Below are 20564 nucleotides of genomic sequence, written 5' to 3'. Positions count from 1 at the left end.
GCACTAAAGAACGTGAACTCTAGCGAATCGGGGTTATCCAATCGGTTGTGCCACTTTATGGGGCGGAGTGAGTTAAGGCTTTCAAGTTGCTGAATCGAATCAATTGTATTTTGCCATGTTTTGAAAATAAGGTTGCTTAAGGATGGACCTGACTTTCTACTAGCTTAAGGGCCTTCTTTATGTAGTACATTTAAATGGATTAGACTCTATTCCTAGTGTCATTCGAATTTTAAAAAATACATAAAATGTATTTCTTGCCTTTGGGGACTTTAAAAACCCAATCGTAGTCCCCCCAAATGTGCCGCTAAAATTTACCCAAAGGCAACTCCTAAAATCCTTTCAAAATTTGACGTTTAAGATGTGAACTTTATTTGCTTTTAATCCAAGTCCAATCAAAATCAAATTGCATTTACGAGCTGCCTTTGAGTAACGCAAAAAAAAAACGAAACAAAAAATGCCAAATTTTATATTCCTTTTTTTTGGCTTGGCAATTTTCTTTTGGGATTTTCAGCGGGCTGAGCTTGGAGAGTGCTTATGTGTATGAGCATTTATGACTCCGCCATATATGTCAATAATTTTTATGCTCTTCGTAAATATGCGTTTGGCTTTTACGACCAACCCCACGTGGCAAAACGAAGCGAAAAGGGCCAAGACGAGGCAGTCAAATCAATTTCTGGAAGGGAGAAAATGACATTTCCGAAAACGTTATTATCAAATCAAATGCGAGTGCTGGCCAGGGGGGCAGTCGAGGGGCGACTGCAATGAGCATATTGTAAAGTTAATGTTGTGCCACCCACTCAATCCGCCCATCCGACCGTGCCCCAGGCAGATGTGGGTATGGAATACACGTTTATATACACACATATGCCATGTCAGCTGCAGGTGCACGGACTTTGGCTGACATTTACCTTTGAGATGTTTAGGTAAATACCGAAATGCTTGCAGTAGATGACACAGAAACTGGAACCGCCTCTCAAGGCTCTTGCGTCAAATCAACAGCCTGGAGCTGCTTTTAAGGTAATCCATAGCTCGCTATGCAAGTAGCCTTTAAAGCATTATAACTCAAAAAATCCTTTGATAATTTTTCCTCCTTTGACAGCTCAACATTCCAATGTCTAGACCATAAAGGGATGGTGGAAAAAGGCAAAACAAGTTTAATCAACACAAACGGAAATAGGAGACAATAAAAAACAAGGATCTTAGAGTTTGGTATTGTAGTTAAGGTCTTAATATCATAAAAATATATTTCTTTCTTCTGAATACTGATTTGGCTACCAGCATATAAGAAAAACAAAAGCAGTTTTTATTACTTAAACTTTAAATATATGATAATAAAATCCCCGCTTGGCAGTGCTCTTTAAGAACTTCCCTGTTGGAAATTTCCCACTATATCATTGCAATAGCTAGTTCTAGAAATTAGAAGGTTTTAACATATCTGAACAATATATTATTGATCTGAAGATTATTCTGATACATTGTAACCTTTATATAATCATAATTATCACCTTGAAATGAACCATTTATTAATATCCCAGCCACCCACAAAATCCCTTCTAAAAATTCCCAACTTATTTTTTTGCTTTGGAAAGTTTTTATTATTTTTTTGGTACGCCGTAACCATTTATATAATCCTCACTTATGATATTATAATCGAAATTCCCAAAGCTCACACCGTGTCAAAAACCATTTAGTTAATTTCCCAGCCTGGCGTGCCCGTCCAGAATTTCCCTGCTGAAAATTCCCCACTTATTTCAGTGCCTTTGCTAATTATGAGAAATTCACGTCGGCTCTAAGCACTCGAAAGCCGTCTAGACGTCTGCACCTGTGCTGCAAGCTGAAACAGAAAGGTGGCCTCATGGGAGGGGGTGTGGTGGAGAAAACCCAAAGAAGAATAGGGCTTTCAGGAGGGGGGGGGGGGGGGGGGGGGGGGGGGGAATACTGGGGAGTCAACCGAAATGTTTACCCAAAGTGGTTGCCATTTCATTTGCACGAAACAACACAATAGAGCCACACAGAAACTCACACTTAGGGCTTGTCTCCTTTTGATTGTCTGTTGTGTATATAATTAAAACGCATATGGCAGATATACTTATTGTCAGCACTGTACAACAGTGAATGCCCAAAGGCTTCGGGATGCAGCTTTAATACTGTGCCACACCACACCGCACTGCAGCCATGAACGGCAGGGGGGTGTGCGAAACATTTTCAACTCAATTTAGTCCATTTTACGGCAACAGCAATGCGCAGCAGCGGCGCAAGTTCATTTTGTTGCAAAATAGCAAAAATGCAAAAACCCCGAAGAGCGCACTCATAAAAAAGCATCAAAAGAGCAGTCAAAACACCACTAGACACAGCCAGCCAAAGCGGCAACTGCAATGGCAGCAGCTCCCAAACCACACCTTACCATAACCATCCGAGCATCCTAGTTATATGGCCTGGACATCGCCCAAAAGCTGCCAGCAAAAACGCAACAAAATGCGGATGCGGTAACTGTTTCATTTTTGGTTAAAAACGAGGTACAAGCAGAGGTGGCTCCCCGGTGCAACTTCATTTGATGAGCTCGTGTGTGAGGCTGCCACATAAACGGTTCAAATAGTTTTAAACCCCACTTTTTATACCCTTGAGAAGGGTATTTCCGCATTCAAGCGAAGCTAAAATGAGCAAATACATTTTTAGGGACAGAAAATGTTGCCTGAAAAGTAGGATTCAGGTATCATGAAGAGTTGAGGGTACAAAAAATCAGACCAAGTAATCGAAACGAGTTTGAACACATACATATATATATTTTTTATTAAATTATTATTAAGTAAATTATTATTCAAGTAATTTTATTTTATTATATTTAAGTTGTGTTAAGTTTGGTTTTTATAATATTTAATATCTATTTTATTAAGATGTATGTAGATATATAATATTTATTAGTAATATTCATTTAAACGTTGATTAAGTTACATAATGTTTATGATTGCTTAAAAATGAATGTTTAATCCTTGTTAGCCGCTCTTTTATTATAATTATATTTATTTTTAAAACCGTAGTTGAGCTTTAGAGAGTATTCTCACTTCCTTATGCCAGGCTACTTCTCCCACTTTTTTATTATTCGCCCCAGCACCTTTATGGCAAATTTGCTCGACAACTGAAACATTCTGCGACTCGCTTAATTTGCCATGAATTCAGGGAGTCCGGCTGGAAATCTTGTTGCCACTTAAGTGCGCACAAAGCCGCAGGTTGCTTGCCATATGCAACATACTATATTTTGGCCAGACAAAAGAGAATGCAAATTCTGGCCTTCAGCATGCTTAGCCTAAGTCAATTAAGCCAGCACAAAATACAAATACGCACACGCACACGCCGACGAGCTGGCAGTGAATAGAAGTTTAATTAAATTTCACCTTTAAATGAGGGGCAAATTGAAATTAACGTTAAGCGAGTTGTTTGCATCAATTTAAGGTGATTGAATTATGGCAACGACCGAATCTGTGGCCTAACTGCATTTGCAGTTGATTGATTGCATTTGGCCCGTTGCCTGTGCTAATTGCTTTTGCAACATTTTGCGACACTCTGCTATCGGCCACAGCTTCCTCAGACTTCTCTCTTGTTTTTCCTCTTGCCGCTTTTCCTTCACTCTGCGAGCGATAAGCGGACTTCCTCTGCTGTAATCAGCAGCGCCTACATAAAGTGGCTCCTATCAATCGGGTGTTGCGTAACTATGTAAGTAGTTCTTACATACTAAGTACATAGGTCACTGGGAAAAAAACTTCAAATTACATTATCAATTTTAATTAAATTTGTTTTTACATTTGGGATACAAGCCAATATATAAGCTCCCATTTCTTTAAAATGCTTCTTTGAGATAACAAAACCTTGACCTTGACCTTATCCTATAATCTATATTCTATATCCTACATCCTATATCTTATATCCTATATTCTATATCCTATATCATATATCCCATATCCCATATCCTATATCCCATATTCTATATCCCATATCCTATACCCTATATCCCATATCCTACATCCTTTATCTTATATCCTATCTCCTATATTCTATATCCTATATCCTGTATCCTATAACCTATATCTTATATCCCATATCCTATATCCTATATCCTATATCCTATATCCTATATCCTATATCCTATATCCTATATCCTATATCCTATATCCTATATCCTATATCCTATATCCTATATCCTATATCCTATATCCTATATCCTATATCCTATATCCTATATCCTATATCCTATATCCTATATCCTATATCCGTTATCCTATATCCTATATCCTATATCCTATATCCTATATCCTATATCCTATATCCTATATCCTATATCCTATAACCTATATCCTATATCCCATATCCTATATCTTATAGCCTATACCCTATATCCTATTCCTATATCCAATATCCTATATCCTATAAGCTATATCCTATATCCTATATCCCATATCTCATATCTCATACCTCATATCCTATATCCTATGTAAATCCTATATCTTTTATTCTATATCCTATATCACATATCCTGTATCCTTTATCCTATATCCTATATTCTGTTCTGAGACTTTAAATTACTACAAGCTGAGATAACTTAAGAAATCTTTCCGATTCCCTTGCTGACTTAGGTAAGTTCTTCCTCCAGTTTTAAGTTGTTTCCTGCAAGTGGACTTGCCAACTTGTCCAGGGCGAAACGTGATTTTCCCTCCGTTCAACGCCGGCCAACTAAAACTTGGCCGAAAGGGCCGGCTTTAAACACGCTTTTAATGATGTTGCCACCGCCGCTTGTTGCGACTCGCAGGGAAGCAGTATGAAGCCCCACTTGCAGCTGCAGGTGTCGGGCAATGCATTGAAATTCAATTTCGCGGCAAACTCGCCACTGTGAACAGCTCCTCGCAGCAGCTCCGCGGTGACATGCTTTGGGTGGTGCCCCGATTGCCCAGTTGCCCGGCTTGGTTCCCGGCTCAAAGCCAGGTAAATCCCCAACCACCTCGGAGGACCGACAGCACCCGGCTCAACAGCAAAGGGGTGGGCTCAATGGGAGCTGCTGTGTGAACAGCTTTTGACATTGCCATGATGGAGTGGAACTGCCTCCCTCTAAAAGACTACAAAATAGAAAAAAAAAACCCCTTATCGCTTTTGTCGTTTTAATGGGTCAGCAGTGCCTACAGCTTGACGAGACCACAAGTGAGTGCGAGCTCTTAAAGCTGGGCTGCACTCGGAAGCAAATCAGACAACTTGCAAGCCATTAATCCCCAGCTCTAGCTCTATTTGTGGCAATAAAAAATTAAGCCAAGTGTAGAGCACAAATAAGAAATGACTGCTATAATTCTGAACTGTCTAACTTGGCTTTGTGAAGTTTTGCCAGCTATGCTTTTTGTTGGATACAAACTATGGAGAATTGAACAAATGGGTTCATTACCATGCACTCTCTTCGGAACTTGGATATTATTTTGAAATAATTTTGTTCAGGAAATGCAGAATATATATCCTAACCTTTAAGACTCCAAAACAAATATTTATTTAATTTGTGCAGCAAATGTTAATAGAATAATATGATATAATATAATATAATACATATAAAAGTACCAAAAAATAGTAAGTTGTGTGCCCATTTAACTATTTTGTTGGTCAAACAAGCTTAAGATGTGTGAAGACTATCAGCAGAACTCCTATTTCAGAGAACATTTTGGGTCAGCGGGAAGCCTGTAGTTCTATCATTAAGCCCCTTCGGGCTCAACCTTAGCTACCTGCCGCCGAAATGAGTCAATAATCAGGGGTTTGGTCTTTATAATGAAGTCATTACACCTCATGTCAAACAGCGGGCCAACTGGTATCTTTTGTGACGAGCCGTGGAGGACCAAATACGGGGAAGAGCGTCTGGCAGACACAAAGCCGATACAAAAATAGAATTTTTCGAAAAGAGTGGAAGAAACATCTGTCAAACCGCTGAGTCAACCGCTTGAAGTGGTGGCGGAGGTGCCGACAGAGGCGGAGCGGGCCAGTATGGGATGGGAAATGCCATGGAGGGACATAAATTCAGAGTTCCCCTAAAATAAAGCGCAATTAATTTCATTTAAATCAATAAAAATAGTGCTTTTTCATTTACAGACGTGGAAAAAAAGGAAAACATGTAATAAATATTCCGCATCAACGGGGGAATTTATAGTTGACATTTTAGAGTTTTGTTGTTATACGCCTCGGTGGCTTTTGTGGTTTAAGTGTTTTAATTTATGGCTCGGTGATCGGCCTATACAGTGCATCTGGTGCAGTGTCCAGCCTGCCAGCCCTGGCATGTATTTTGGTAGTACAGAGATCTATACAACTCCTGAAAAAGTATGCGCAAACAGCTCGAACGATTCCCTAATCGCCTCACGTTCTCCTCGAAGGCAAGTGCTTAGCCATCGAGTTTACAGCGCAACATGCGGCAAGGACCCAAAGTTGTTGTCGGCACGTGAAGTTTTATGCAGCACTTATAGCTTATAGCTGAAGATATAGATACGGAGGGGACAGGGCAGGGGGCACGGGAACGGCATTCTGGAACGTGGACTATTAGAAAATGTTTACTGGTCTTGACCCGAAGTTCTTGTTATTCGCCTGCCTGGCCAAATGAGATTTAAATTTTTTATCCAACATTCTCTACGCTCTACGCGCCTGATGGCTTTTTGCTGTTCCTCCGCCGCATTCATTGAACTCTGGGGAACTTTTCAATCAACCTCAAGATGATAAATTAATGCTGGCCAAAATTATTAGGCAACATCCAACATGCTTCGCCGGCAAACGAGGGGAAAACCTGTTTTCGACCTCACATAGTTGAATTTTGAATAAGTCTTGGGCCTTAATGACTCAATAAAACTGGTCAAAACTTCGAAAAGAACAAAGCCACTGGGAAATCGACTTTGATTTCGCATTTGAATGGTACAGTATACACACTTTCGGGAGCGGTGGCTTTCAGGGGAGCCAGTCAATTATATATCATTCAGGCATTCAGGATTTATCTCTGTGGATTATGGGACTGCATATGGTTAAAATATGATTACATTATTGGTATTTGTTTAAACATGAAATATGCATATGAATAGCAACAATTCACAATTGCCCGGCCCAGCAATATTCGCTATGAATGCAACGCATTAATATGCAAATTATAAATAACAACAACAATAACAATGCCGCGGGCCAGAAATGGAAAATGGCCCAAACCGAGCTACCAACAAAAAAAATGGGTGCAATTGAAATCGAACCAAACGAGATAAATAATAAAGGCACAAAGAACATGTGCGAGTATTATGGCAAATAAATTACAAATTTGTTGTTGCCCGAAAGATTGAAAAATAATATTGGCCACTGTTAAAAAACGGAAGAGCAGGGAGCGTCTTGTAAGTCGAAGCCTAGAGTACCCTGTAGAGGGGATTTTGTAGGTCCAGTAGTGAGCTACTTCGCCATGCTTTAGTTATTGTATTATTAAAAACATAAGTTTAATGTTTACAATGTTCGGTTTAACTTCTTTAATGATAAATCCCACTTATTGGCGATCATTCAAGGAGTTAAGCCTATGATTTATCAAAATTATATTCGTTTTTAAGTTTTGGAGTACTTTTTAACGAATTTTTTTAATAAAAACTATTTTAGAGCTTAGAAAATAGAGAAATATCTTATATATACATATGTTATTTTTATTGCTAATATGTAAAAAAAACAAAGAGGACTTTTGGGAAATTTATTGTTTTAAATATTATAAAACATTAAAAAACACGGTTTGCAATTTATTAAAATTTTTTAAATATTTTTGAAGTGAAATAAATTATTGAAGATTGTATTTCTTTAAAATATTTAAAGATACCAAAGGTAAGAGTATCTTTTCTAACTTTCTGTATATTTATTCATCCATACTTATGTTTAAAGATTGTAGAACCCCTGGGAACACCCTACGAAAAACCCGGTGTACACGAAACTTAAATTTATTTAACAAATGCATTTTAATCCGTGTTCACCCCTTTTTCCCGTTACTTATTCGGCTATTTACCTGCGCCGTGCTTCCCGTAGTTGTGGCCCTGATCGCTTCCAGTGCAACAGGGACGCTCATAGTAGAAGTTCCAGGTGTTCTCGTAGTCCGCAGCCGTCTCGCTCACGCTGCAGGACAGCAGGAGCAGCAGTGCGAGGAGGGGCGATAGCTGGAGCCACGGCATTGCGGGGGCGCTGCGAGCGGGAGAGGTATACGGAGAGGGGGGCGTAGGCGACCCTCAAACCTCAATTGGATTACTGCCCGAGAGAGAGAGAGAGCGAGAGAGGGCGATTGCTTGTTGATTTTACCGATGTGCGAGGAAAAACCGGCGTCTTTTTTCCCACGAATAACCGTTAACGCATTTAACTTGTATTATTTTTACACACTTTTGCGGCAATTGCAATGGAATTGATTTCACTGGCAAATGGATTTTAAAATAAACTTCTTTCCCCGGGCGATTTATAGCGCCCCCGCTTTTTTTTGGACCCCCGATCGGCAGTGCCAATTTCGCTCCGGATTAATTATGTATGCGTTGCAGGCGCATAAAGGCGTAATGCACTTCACACAGTTGTGTGTTCAGCTCGGTTTTCAATTCGATTTCAACGCATTTAGCACTCGCGCAAAGCATGTGCGATATAAAGATAGAGGCAAAACGAACTGGAAACTGGTTCTGTTTTATTGTAATATGCCCACACGCTCGGGAAAACAAAAGAAAACTCCCCAACTCCCGAGGGCGAAACAAAAAGAGATCGCGAGATGGGGGCTAAGCAAACGCGGACTTTTATATTCAAACAATTTAAGAGGCACTGCCTCAATAAATTGTTGATTAATCTGCAAATATTTCCCTGGTTTCAGTTTTAACTGCCACACATACACTCGCACTCACACTCGCACACGCACAAATAGAGATACACACTTGAGTTGTTGTTGGGAGTTTTGGGCTATTGGAATTTCGAAAATCGAACTCCGAATTGAATGAACTGTTGCACGCCAATGGATTGAGACTAAAGTAAGTGCATTTCCGGCGCTTTACCTCTGCCAACTAGGAGCCGCCCACGGAAATTAACACTCGGAAAGTGCCTGAGAGTCCGCAGCGGAAGCACAAAACACAAAAGAACAACCGAACCGACAACAAGTAGAAAAGGAAAACACAACGCACGATCACCGCGACAACGCACTTGTGAGAAATACACTAAGGCGTTTTAATCGGGCCAATATCGCAGGCAGATTGCGGTATATACCGACAGTGTCGAGTTATCGCGCTTATCGGGAAATTTTGTATTTCGGGGGATTTTCTTTTTTCAAAAAAGTAACGACTTTTTCAATATTAAACAGAAACCATTTTTAAAGTATTCGAAATGATTTTCTTGATTGCAATCATCCACGAAACAAACAAAGAAACTAATAAATTAGTTTTATAATCAATGAATTATATTTTGTTCAAATAAATAACTTTTAAGAAGAACAAAAATAAGGGATTTTGGGATTTAGTTAACTTTTAACTTCTAAAGTTTCTTTCAATTTGAAAAGACTAGAAAGCATTGGCATTGGTCAAATTAAGAACACGACTAAGAACAGATCATAAAGTGGTTTTAGCTTAAGATATAACATTATTTAATATTCAGGTGACGACGTACAGTTTGAGTTGTCAAAATCATCTTTGCTCCGACCCGCAATCATCCAGTTGCGAAATGGCGGATTTCAATTTTCGTATTTTACCGTGCGGAAGCGGCGAAGTGATTTTTGGCAAGGACAACGACAATTTTGGCAATAAGCAAACATTTGCTAAGCCAGACAAACAAAACGGGTGGATGGATGGCAGGTAGGTACAGCCAGCTAGGTATGCAGACGAGCTCTTGCATTTAGCAGCCTCGAGCGGCAATTAAACACAGTTTGGTAGTGTCTCTGGCATTTGAGTGTCTGCTCGGCAAAATATTTAATTAAAAAGCAAGTCGGTTATGTTTTCTTCTCCTTGATATTCGCAATTGTGTGTGGGTGCAACCAGTGCTTCCATCAGTGGCGGAAACGGGGGTTAGATTGTTAAGCAGCCCCTTCTATTAGGTGCTGAGACTGTGTTTTATTTTGTTCATTTGAATTAAGTAACAAATAACAATTTTGTATTCATTAATTCATTATTATTGCAGTGTATTTACAAAATACATGTATGTATGTACAAGGGTAAAGTTTTTTAAGGTTAAATTAGATCAAAAATTTCTCCCGTTGGAAGTATTTAATTTTTTCTTTAGATTTTAGTAAAAAATTTTCATACGACCCATACTCCCTTTGGTCCCGCTCGATTTAGAAAGTCAATAGTAGTTTATTAGTTTTTAACAAAACGTAACTTTTTACAATTTTTATTTTGTTAAAGTATGAAAAAGTCCAAACTATAAAAAAGTCCTTAAAACCCCTTAACAATATCCTATGAACGCCCCTGGCTGCCATTGTCTCGTTGGCCTCTTCTCTCTGTTTGCCTGCTAATGAGTTTTCGCAGAACCACCACACTAGTCGTTTCCCTCGCACACCCACACACCCCCAAGGCACTTGCATCATGATACTGTTGAAAATTTTTGACACATGTTTACCCACTCTATCCCATCCGATCCCCCTCGCCCCGTCCCTTTCTATCCCGGATTGTTGTTGCTGCCTTTGTAGTTGCTTTGATGTTGGGCGCCATTTTTGGGTTTTTCTCTTTTCGGGGGATAGCCTTTCAAGTGCAGCAGCGACAACGTCGCCATTGTCATTTGTTTTCGCAAACGTTTCTTTCACACAATGTCAACTTTCAACAAAGGACTTTAATTAAGTCCTTAATGACAGCTTAATTTAGCGCACTTTGCACAGCGCGTATGCCCCAACACGTACACAAACAAGGGCACAATGCTCACACACGTGGCCACCAAACACACACGCAGTCCGTCCCGCTCCGGCTTTCTTGGGGATCGGGTGTTGCGTTTAGTTTCTCTCTCTAGCTCACTTTATTTTGGGGCCGTGCACTTGCGGTCAGTTTAATAGAACAAAATCACAAATGCGGACAGAAAAATAGCAGCCAAATATGGGCAAGTACGAAACAAAGCAATTATTTGGATTCTTTTAAAATTGCAATATAAAATTTTTGTTGTTGAATAAAATTAATATCTTTTATATAAATATATACATATATTTGAGCCACAAGTTGTTGTTAAATTTTATAAATTTATTTTAGGCTCTAGCAGGCAATATTAATAGTGACTATTGCCTGGAGGGCCTGGAGGTCCCATCGGTCCGGCACTCCCCTTTTATTTCGGGCTTCACCTTTGGACCCCTTATGCCGTGCAATCCTTTACTTATTTCTGCTTTAAACTTGTCAAAATTTTTCTTTTCCACCTATGAAAAAATGTAGGTTTTATAACGGCACTAATTAAAGATACAACTTAAAAAATTTAAATACCCAAAAAAATCGTTTAGCGATATATTCGAATGGATATCATAGAAGTAAAGATGATCTTATGAATTTTTGTTCACGCTTATAAGCGAACTATAGTTCTTATTTTTCTTGTTTCGAGGATTGAAAAATCCGTATTAGTTAGAAGAAAATAAACTTAACTTAACTTATTTATAAAAAAGGTTTTTTATTTTCGTTTATTTTTGCCACATTAGTATAAAGGGATTCAAGTTTAAATTAAACATGTATATATTTGTTAATACGACATTTTAATACTCAACCTTTTTTCAATATGGGGCAATATTACACTGTTTCGAGCAATTAAGAAAAAAATAATGTATCAATTTACAATTATGTAAAAAAGTTAATCGTCAATTTGTGATCCCTCGGATCCTTTGGGCTATTAATTCGACCGCATTTATGGTTGCACTTTATTGCTTTATACTTTCGGCCCTAGGGTGCGAAATAAATTGAGGGGCTGACAGCGTGGGAGAGTGCTTAAATAGCATTTTGATTATGCCAAATAAAACATGGAAACTTGTCTCGCCAAACATTGTTGTTGGTCGCTCAGCTTGTCAGTGGCCAGCAACTTTACGTGCATTATAGAAAAAGTTGGCCAAATAACCAGCAGGGAACTACACCACCAAACACACGCACACCCCCACTCACACACAGCTTGGAAAAGCGATAAAAACCATTTGTTGTGGATGTCCTGTTTTGTTATTTGTTGTCCTGCTGCCTGTCCTTTGTTGTGCTGTTGTTGTTGCGCCAAGTTGGCTTACTCAAGTTACTTACAAAGATTTCAATGCACTTTCTTCCTGCCAACTTGTTCGCACACAAAGCCAGAGAGCAAAAAGAAATGAAAAAGAAAAGCTGGACTGACCCACAAGAAAAACAAAAACAACCACAGTGGGACCAGCCTATTGTGAGACCCCTTAATTGACTTTGATATCATTAAGTTTTGAGCGTTTGCTTCTACAATTATTTATGTATATTCCTATAACCATATACATATTTTTTAAAAATATATTTGGAGTAATATAGTATGAATGAAAAAGAAAGTGATTGGTATTCTTTATTCAAAAAACTGGTATGGGTTAAAAAATCATTTAAAAGCTAGAAATATTTAAAAGGTTCTGAAAATATTTAAACTATGTTTATTTATATAATCTGTACTTTTTTCTACCTTATCAATCCATACTTTTTTAAGACAAATTTTTCCCTAATAAATAATTTTACATAACGAAACTTTATTTAAGAGTCTTTCCTTGAAAGAGAAAGAGAAATTTTTTTTCAATCTGGTTCCTGTTACAAGGTTTTGACTGTTCAAAAGCGGTAGCTTCAACGGCGAACAAGAACAAGAACGATTTGACTTCTGGAAACTGTCAGAGCAAGCAAATGGCACTAAATATTAAGTTTGCCGTTGGAACTTGACCAGAAAAAGTAAGCTACGACGAAAACTTGGCCGGCCAGAACTAATGAAAGCTTTCTGCGAGTGCGGGGTGTGTGTGTGCCTGGGTTTGGGCCAAAAGTTTTTGCCTTTTGGCTCGACCACAGAATTTCTCATGAGTTGGCGCTGCGGCTGCGGCTGCGGCTGCACTTGTTTCAAGTTCAATTAATTTTAAGTGCGGCAGCAATTGTGTTGCACATTGTTGTTCCTTTCCTGCACTCGTTTGCTTACCACGACTCACTCTCTTTTTGCCACGAGCCCAAGTTGCAGTTTTTGCCTTTTTGCAGGACGCAACTTTGGCCTGACATGCAATGTCAGCGCCCGTGTTTATGCCATAAATAATGCAGCATATTTTGCATAATGACAAGTTATCGCACACACAACATAATTGCATGTGTTTGTATTGCATAGTTGATGACGTCACCTTAGCCATAGGGGGCAAGGTCCTCGACTTAGCATTACTTTTCTATCCCAAAATGCTTGGTAATGTTATCTACTCAATATCCTCAGCCCAAGTTATAGAAATAATATTGATCCCTTTATAATTATTAAATAAATCATTGCTCATTGCCTGAATAAAAATATTAGCAAAAACAACCAATAGAAAGTAATAAAGCATATCTTATTTAAAATATCTAAGGGTCTATTATATTTTCGTTTTGTAGACCATACTTGTTAGTTGATATTATAAACTTTATAAAGTTGTAGCTTCAGGTCTTTAATAATATCATACATAACTCTATACACCTTATAATAACTCAATATCCTGTATCGTATTTATGGGTTATTTATAGTACTTTGGAAGCTCCATTTATAGAGCTAAGATTTTAAAAGACCTTTAAGGTTCTTTCAAACAGTATCTTCTCCTAGCTCAGATTGGTTCCCAGTAAAGCTAGCAGCGTCACGTAAGAGAACAGGTGAACTTTAAGGCGGATCCCTAAGATCAGATCTGTAGGTCGGAACTGAATGTCGCGCAAGTCAGCTGGATGTTGCGTTTCCCGGATAAGTGTCACATCAAGAGGACAGATTGCGGCGAACTGCAGCTACGGAGTGAAGCAACAAGAGTTGCAAAACAAGCGGCGAAGGAGCCAGATAAACAAATCTTGTCTAGCCGGAGAAAGCGAGCCGAATAGGGGATGCGGGATGGAGGATGATGGAGCACGAGACCCAGACAGACTTCAGACTAGTCAGGAAGTTGGCTTGGCAGCTTCAAAGTCTAACTCGTCGGCAAACAAAACTTGCCGGCAGTTTTCCTCCTCCGCATTATTGTTCTGTCTCCCTTCCATGTGCATAATTAAAAAAGCATTTTGGACGCCAGCGAGACGGGGTTCAACTACATTCGGATTTATATTGTGTCACTCAATGCGACTGCGACTGCGACTGCGAAATGCAAATGCGAATGCAGCAGACGGTGCAGAATTCGTTGCATTTTGAATTGGGGAAAACAAAGCGGCCGGCGCTCGCAGCAGCAGCCTTTTGAACGCGTGCAACAGACTAGAAGAAGTGCTTGCCAAACTGGGGACAAAATTAAGCACTTTAAAGTCTGGCCACACCTACATTTTGACCCTCTTGGGGCCAGGTACACTAAAAAAAATCACCCCAAAAGGTTCAGAAATTTCATTGTATTAAAAAATTATCTTATTGCGATTATCCAATAATGAATGCAGAAAAAAAACTATTATACTTTGGGGGAGGTATAAAAGTCTTCAATTCTCGTAGTAATACTTCGGAAAAGGCTAATTAAAGATCCATTACCATCCCCATATCCCTTACTTTTTTAGAACAACTTTATTATTTTCGATCCCTGTTCAAAATCCATCTTCAAAATATATCTTTAAGCTTATGTAGATATTACTTCTTTTTTAATTCTCCATGTTCCTGTTGTTGTTTTGATAAGACTACTACTTAGTATACCATTTTCCAAAATATTATGTCGTGCCTTAACCTTACGGAATAGTTAAAAATAATTTTTTTATTATATGCTTCATTATTTTCTCTTAATGGCTTATTTATACATATGGATTTTTCTTTCTTTTCTTTCAATAGTGTAGTTTTTTGAAGTGCCAGCGCTGTCACTCGCCATTCGCCGGGGTAAATGTTTAAAAAAGGTGGATAATTTTATCGCTTAGCTACGGTGAGACCGCAGCAAAGCTGAGTTTTCTGATGGGTCAGAAGCCGCAGCTTGCAGCCGCATGTCAGCAAAGTCTGGGAAAATCCGGCTCGAAGTTTTCCCCGGCACCGCAACGCACTCGCTGTCAACTCTTTTGGCCCAGAATTTCCCAACGCCCTTCCACTGCTGCGACATCAGGTGCAGAACCACACAACAATTAACAGACTTTTGGTTTGGGGAAACTGGCTTTTGATTCGGCTGGAGCAGATTCTCGCCTGCGTTCAAAGGCTCTGGAGGCATAAATCGGCTCGTCGAGGGGAAATTTTAATTCCAGCTGTCAGGCGGAAACATCACAAAGCCCTGTCGATGGCACACAGATGTATGGTTCCCCAGTTATGGCAACATTTTTCCGATTGCCACTCGTTTGTCATGGGGCCTTTCTGGTTTTCCTTCTTTTTCTGGCCTGTCTCTTAGGCTGACCTCAGGAAAAAGCTGGGCAAATGTGCTTGTCAGGCTAGGGGATAATTGAATTTCAAAAGTTGCATCTGCCGGGGCAGCAGCCGAAACGTAGCAACAACTGGAAAATGTCGGATTAATAATTTATCAATGTCGCAAGTTTATTGAAATAGATTTCCGCCCTTGTGAGACATTTGCATTTCCTGTTTCCGCCGAGCCATTGTTGTTGACGTTTGCCTGGCTCGTGCATGTGCAGTAGTTGCATTTATGCAAATATATTCGGCATACGTATTCCAGCATGCATACTTAAGTTTATTACATTTTGTGTGCACTGGGGGAAAATGCATGGCATGGAAATCAGTTTAGTTTGTGATCCAAAAGTAAAATAAATTTTAAAATTAAAAAAAAAAATAATTTAGCTATCAATAACCACTATCGCTAGCTATTTTTCCATTGCATTTCTTTATCTAGATTGTATTTCATGCAAAATGGAGTTCAATTTTCTTTTGTGCAAGACACCCAAGTCCGATCCCTAATTGATTGAGATGAATCTGCCACTTCCGACTAGACTTCTCCTGTTCCAAATCCCACTCCCACTTCATTTTCATTATGTCAGATTAGAGCAAAAGTTAAACATTTCCAGCTACGAGATGCATATTTGTATTAGCCAAGAATTGAATTTAGTTTTGCATATTTGAGATGCTCTCAACGAGATAACTGACCATTGTCTGCGCATTTCCCCCCACCTCATTAAAGGAAAAAGTCGGAAAATTATGAAATGACTTCGCATACTTCATAGGGAGTGGGGGCGGCGGGGACAACGACTATTCCTTTCAGACTCTCAGGCATTATTAATTGCACAAACACAAATACTAAGTACAAACAAACCGATTTTGATTCAGACTCTGAGGAGTTCCCTCAGCGACTGTTATTGTTGCCCGTCGACTGACGGCTGCCACGCCCCCTCCTCCGCCGTCTGATTGCGCCTTTGAACAAACAAAGGATTGCTCCTTTGTTGCCATTAAGTAGGTAGGCTTACTAACTTGCAGCAGTTGGCTCTTTTGTTCGGAATTAAGCGCATTAAAATTGGTTCCATGTGAAGGTGCTGCAGGGCGGGCAAAAACAAGGAACGCATTTTCAGCCAGAAGTGCGGAGTCAGTGTTTAACCCCAGGCACCAATGGGGGGCTCAAGGCTTTCCAAAAGTATCATAAAATGCCTCACACTTTCGCCGAAAAAGAAAACTCTTAAAAATACATTTTTCTAATATTTTACTAAGAAAGATATTTTCAATAACATTTAAAATTAAATGATAAAACTATATTTCCTCAATTATACTTATTTTTAATAATTTTTTAAGAAATAAATGAATTACATTTTTTTAATATTATTTGTAGATCAAATTAAAATGACTAAATAGTGAAATAATTTTGGGAATATCTTAAGATTATCTTTAATGAATTTTTTAGAAAATGATTTGCAGATTGTGAAAAACATAAAATGTTTGGGGTCTTAGATTCTTATGAATTAAAAATTAAAGTGAAAGATACTAAAAGAGAGTACGAATCTTAATCCTCACTCAAGGATAAGTTAGCTCGGGTCTTTTTTATCCCAATTAAATAAATATAACTATATCGAATTAATATTGCTAAATTGTATAACTCAAGTACGGGATGGTCTAATATTCTTATAAATATGAAGTAGCTAACCATTGCTATCTATACCCAAGATGTTTTATTCATATTTTTACCCCAGTAGGGTTAATAGTATCAAAACCTGTACTGTTCTGGTAATAGATTCAGTTAAACACTCCTAATAGTCGGGAAATTCATGTCTCTTCATATCATACTGCGTCGAGAGTGCAATTTTAAACGATGTTGCGTGCCCGAAGTGGCTGCCCTGCTCGACACTACTTCTTGGTACTGCAAAGTCAAGTGCAAATAAGCAAGTAGATAGATGGTGGTGGAAAGTCGGAGAGGTGAGTGTGGAAATGTGTGCTGCACGTTAAGTATTATCAATTTACAGCTAACATCGCCTGATTGCCGAACAGCACACAAAGGTGGGGAGGGGCAGGTGAGGGTGGAACCAGAATCGAAGGAGGGAACCCAACTCAACTCCCTGGGAAGGACACACTCGGTCCAATTGGCCACTTGAGCTGCCGCTTGCCAGGAGCTTTTTTATGGCTCATTGCATTCGCATATACGTATAAACGTATTTATACGGCCAACGTCTGTTGCTTTACTTGTTTGGCAGAGTGCTGTACATTTTTCATATAACTCCAGCTTCCAAAAAATACACAGAAAACAACAGTTCAATAGTTGGTAGGGTATTATTACCAGATTTCAGTTTAAAAAGATTGGAAAACATTCAATTAATTTAAAGATATATATATTTTTTATTAAAAATATTATAATCGAGATCAAAACACTCTTAGGCATATAATTCGAAGTCTGGTAACAAGAATAACTAACTAACTATACCAATATCTTATATATTGTATATTATATTCCTAAATGGATAACTTCACGATACACAAGTTCGAACCCAATTTAAGCCATGTTAGTTTATGTATAATTTTAGTAATGACAGAAAGGTCTAGTAATTGTCTTACAAATAATACGAATTTTGGTATGGAGATATCTCCATTGTGCTATTATTCTCGGTGCACGAATGCCAGGCTTCAAGTTGAAGTTCGAGTCCGGGTTTTTGGCTTTTCCTTTTCCGGCAGGCAAGGCCACTCGGGAGCATAGTATATCCACATGCCACATGCAATTGACGTGCTAAGTAACTGTGTCTATGCCACCCGGCTGCCACCCACAGCCCTGCCCCCAAGTATCCCTTTGAACGCCATCCACATCCCATATCCTCTACGTGTCTCTGGCTCATTTGCCTTCGCCCTCGGTGCTCCTCTAATTTTGCAAAGCTATAGCACATACTTCTTCCCTTTTCAGATGTCTCTCAAACGAAAAGACATATGCACTTGTCGGCCGTATCTGTGTGTTGTTTGCTTTGGTGTTGATTCCCAAAAGTATTTTGTATTTTCCATTGTTGCCGGCTTGTTCTTGCCTAACAATTTCCATCAAACTGTCTGTGTCTCCGTGGCCCCATCCACTCTGCTGCCCCTCCCGAGTGGCTTTCTCGGGCTTTTGTTTATTTGGAGTATTTGTTACCAGTGCAGACCGTTTCCGGGGGAAAGAACACTCTTCTGTTTAAGTTTTGGGATGCTCGATAGAGTACGGTGTTGGGTAAGAGGAACACAATTTTTGGCAATTTTTAATTGGGTAAATTTTTGGATCTTTAAGTTTTATGGGGGTTAAAAGATGGTTCTTTTAAAATATATTCTAGAGGGAAAAAGTATTTCGTTAAGATTTATGGGATGACAACTTATTCCAGGGAATGTATTCAGTTTTTTTTAGATAAAAGATGGTTTTTGTATTATCGATCCTAAAGCTCTTTTGTCCGAGTTTATTGAGAACAATGCATATAGCCGTTCATTACCAACTATGCATAATTATGAACTGGCAATGGGGCACAGCCAAAATCAAAATAATTATTATTTCGGCCCGGCCCCGAGCATTTCCAAAGTTCAAATTGAAATCCAGCCAGGATTCGCTTTGAAGTGCGAGGCCAAGCGCCTGAGGAGCTGGGAAAAAGTTTTCACTCGCTCGTTTCTGCCGGAAATTTCTGGCCTCGGGGCTTCGCTCAAATGACTCATTAAATTCTTGTTTTTTGCGGGCCTTAATATTTTCATTTTTTTTTTTCGGTGAATTTTCCTCAAACACTTTTCTCTATGCAAAAATTTTCACTTTGCTTCGCATTTAATTTATTTCCCTACACGGGACAGATGCCAGCGACAATTTACAGGACTTGGGCCACCGGAAAAGTCGACGAGGGGTTGGGAAAACCAGCGGGGTGGGGGAGGTCAGGGGCTACGGTGGTCCAGGGACTCCGTGCCATAATAAAACGCTCACTAACACAATTAAATGGGCTTTGCCGGGGTAAAAATGAATGTTAAGCAAACATGACAAGGCTTTTAAGTTTATGGAGCTCGCTACCCACCCGTTTTCCTCATCCGTGGGCCAGACTAACATGCTCTCGCTTTTCCTGGGGAAAACTGCTGCACTTACTGTCACTTTTCATATGCAAAGCGCTGTATGTCTGCCGTTAATTTAATAACATGTAGCATTTTGCCAGGATCAGGTCCTCAGTTGGGCTACAAAGTGCCCAATTAGGGGGCGGAGTTTGGGTTCCTGTGGCTTGACTGTGGGCTTACCCCAGACTGGTCCTGCCCCCAGCACTCCGTCCCTGCCATTTTTACAGTCACTGCATTTTGCAATAAATATCCAAAATTGCAATTGCCAAACACACATACATGGATGCGAACGATTTGGCAAGCATTTTTGGCTTTTGCGGAAGTTCGGCGAAAAATCGTTGACAAGCGACAAAACACTTGACAGCGTCAGCAGAGCCAACGGAAAAAAGTGTGAGAAAGTCAGGGAAAAAAGGGGGAAAAGGGGGAAAAGGTGGAAAATTCGGAAAAAGGTGGGCTAGAAAATGCCAAAAACAAATAAAATCACAGCTTCCAGCAGCAGCAGGCACACCCAAAGAAGCTAAAAGGAAACAAAAGATAAACAAGCCAAGAAAGTTTTGGCTGATCAGAACTTCAATACCATGTTCAAGCGGGCTTTATGGATTATATTTTAGAGATTCTTTGGAAACTAGGAAAAAGTTAGAAAAAATATTGGCAAGGAAAATGTTGTTGAAAAATGGAAAAAAAGTCAAATCCTTGTAAAATATACAAGTTGTGCGTTGATTTTAGGAGATTCATTTTTATTAAAGATATATTTAATTATTAAAATTATATTATTTATACTTAAATATTTTTAAGCAGTTAGTTAACTTGCAACTAATATACCCCGAGAGAGGCAGGGTATCGACACGTTCGACATTTTGTGGTGCAAGCAAACCCTGGTGCAAAAAGCGGGAAAAGCTGGACCGATGGCGAGTAAAAAGCAAACAACAAGAATGTGTAAATGTGCAATCAAATGAAAGAAAACCAATAATCGAAAAATGCCAATGCAGCGTACTTTACACACACAAAAGGCGAAAAAAATAGGGGATAGCCTG

The 20564-nt window shown here is 39.2% G+C and overlaps 1 protein-coding gene across 3 annotated transcripts in view; it reads right to left on the bottom strand.

The window, feature by feature from the left end:
* LOC108036551 (semaphorin-2A) overlaps positions 1 to 20564 on the bottom strand; it is a 38861-nt gene that overhangs the window by 10656 nt on the left and 7641 nt on the right. The window contains exons 1-2 of one of the 3 annotated variants that reach the window (XM_044091982.2): positions 9039 to 9182; positions 8027 to 8422 (exon numbers count right to left, since the gene is read on the bottom strand). The exons of 1 other annotated variant lie outside the window; for it this stretch is intronic. In XM_044091982.2, coding sequence (XP_043947917.1) covers positions 8027 to 8189 — 163 coding nt within the window. In that variant the 5' untranslated portion in view covers positions 8190 to 8422; positions 9039 to 9182. Of the gene's footprint in view, positions 1 to 8026; positions 8423 to 9038; positions 9183 to 20564 lie in introns of those variants that run through there. One more of the 3 variants, XM_044091983.2, reaches the window with a different exon arrangement.

This window comes from Drosophila biarmipes, chromosome 2R (genome assembly GCF_025231255.1).
Source record: "Drosophila biarmipes strain raj3 chromosome 2R, RU_DBia_V1.1, whole genome shotgun sequence".
Classification (NCBI taxonomy): domain Eukaryota; kingdom Metazoa; phylum Arthropoda; class Insecta; order Diptera; family Drosophilidae; genus Drosophila; species Drosophila biarmipes.
The sequence above is the reverse complement of the archived record's forward strand: the minus strand, read 5'-3'. Positions and strand labels throughout refer to the sequence as shown.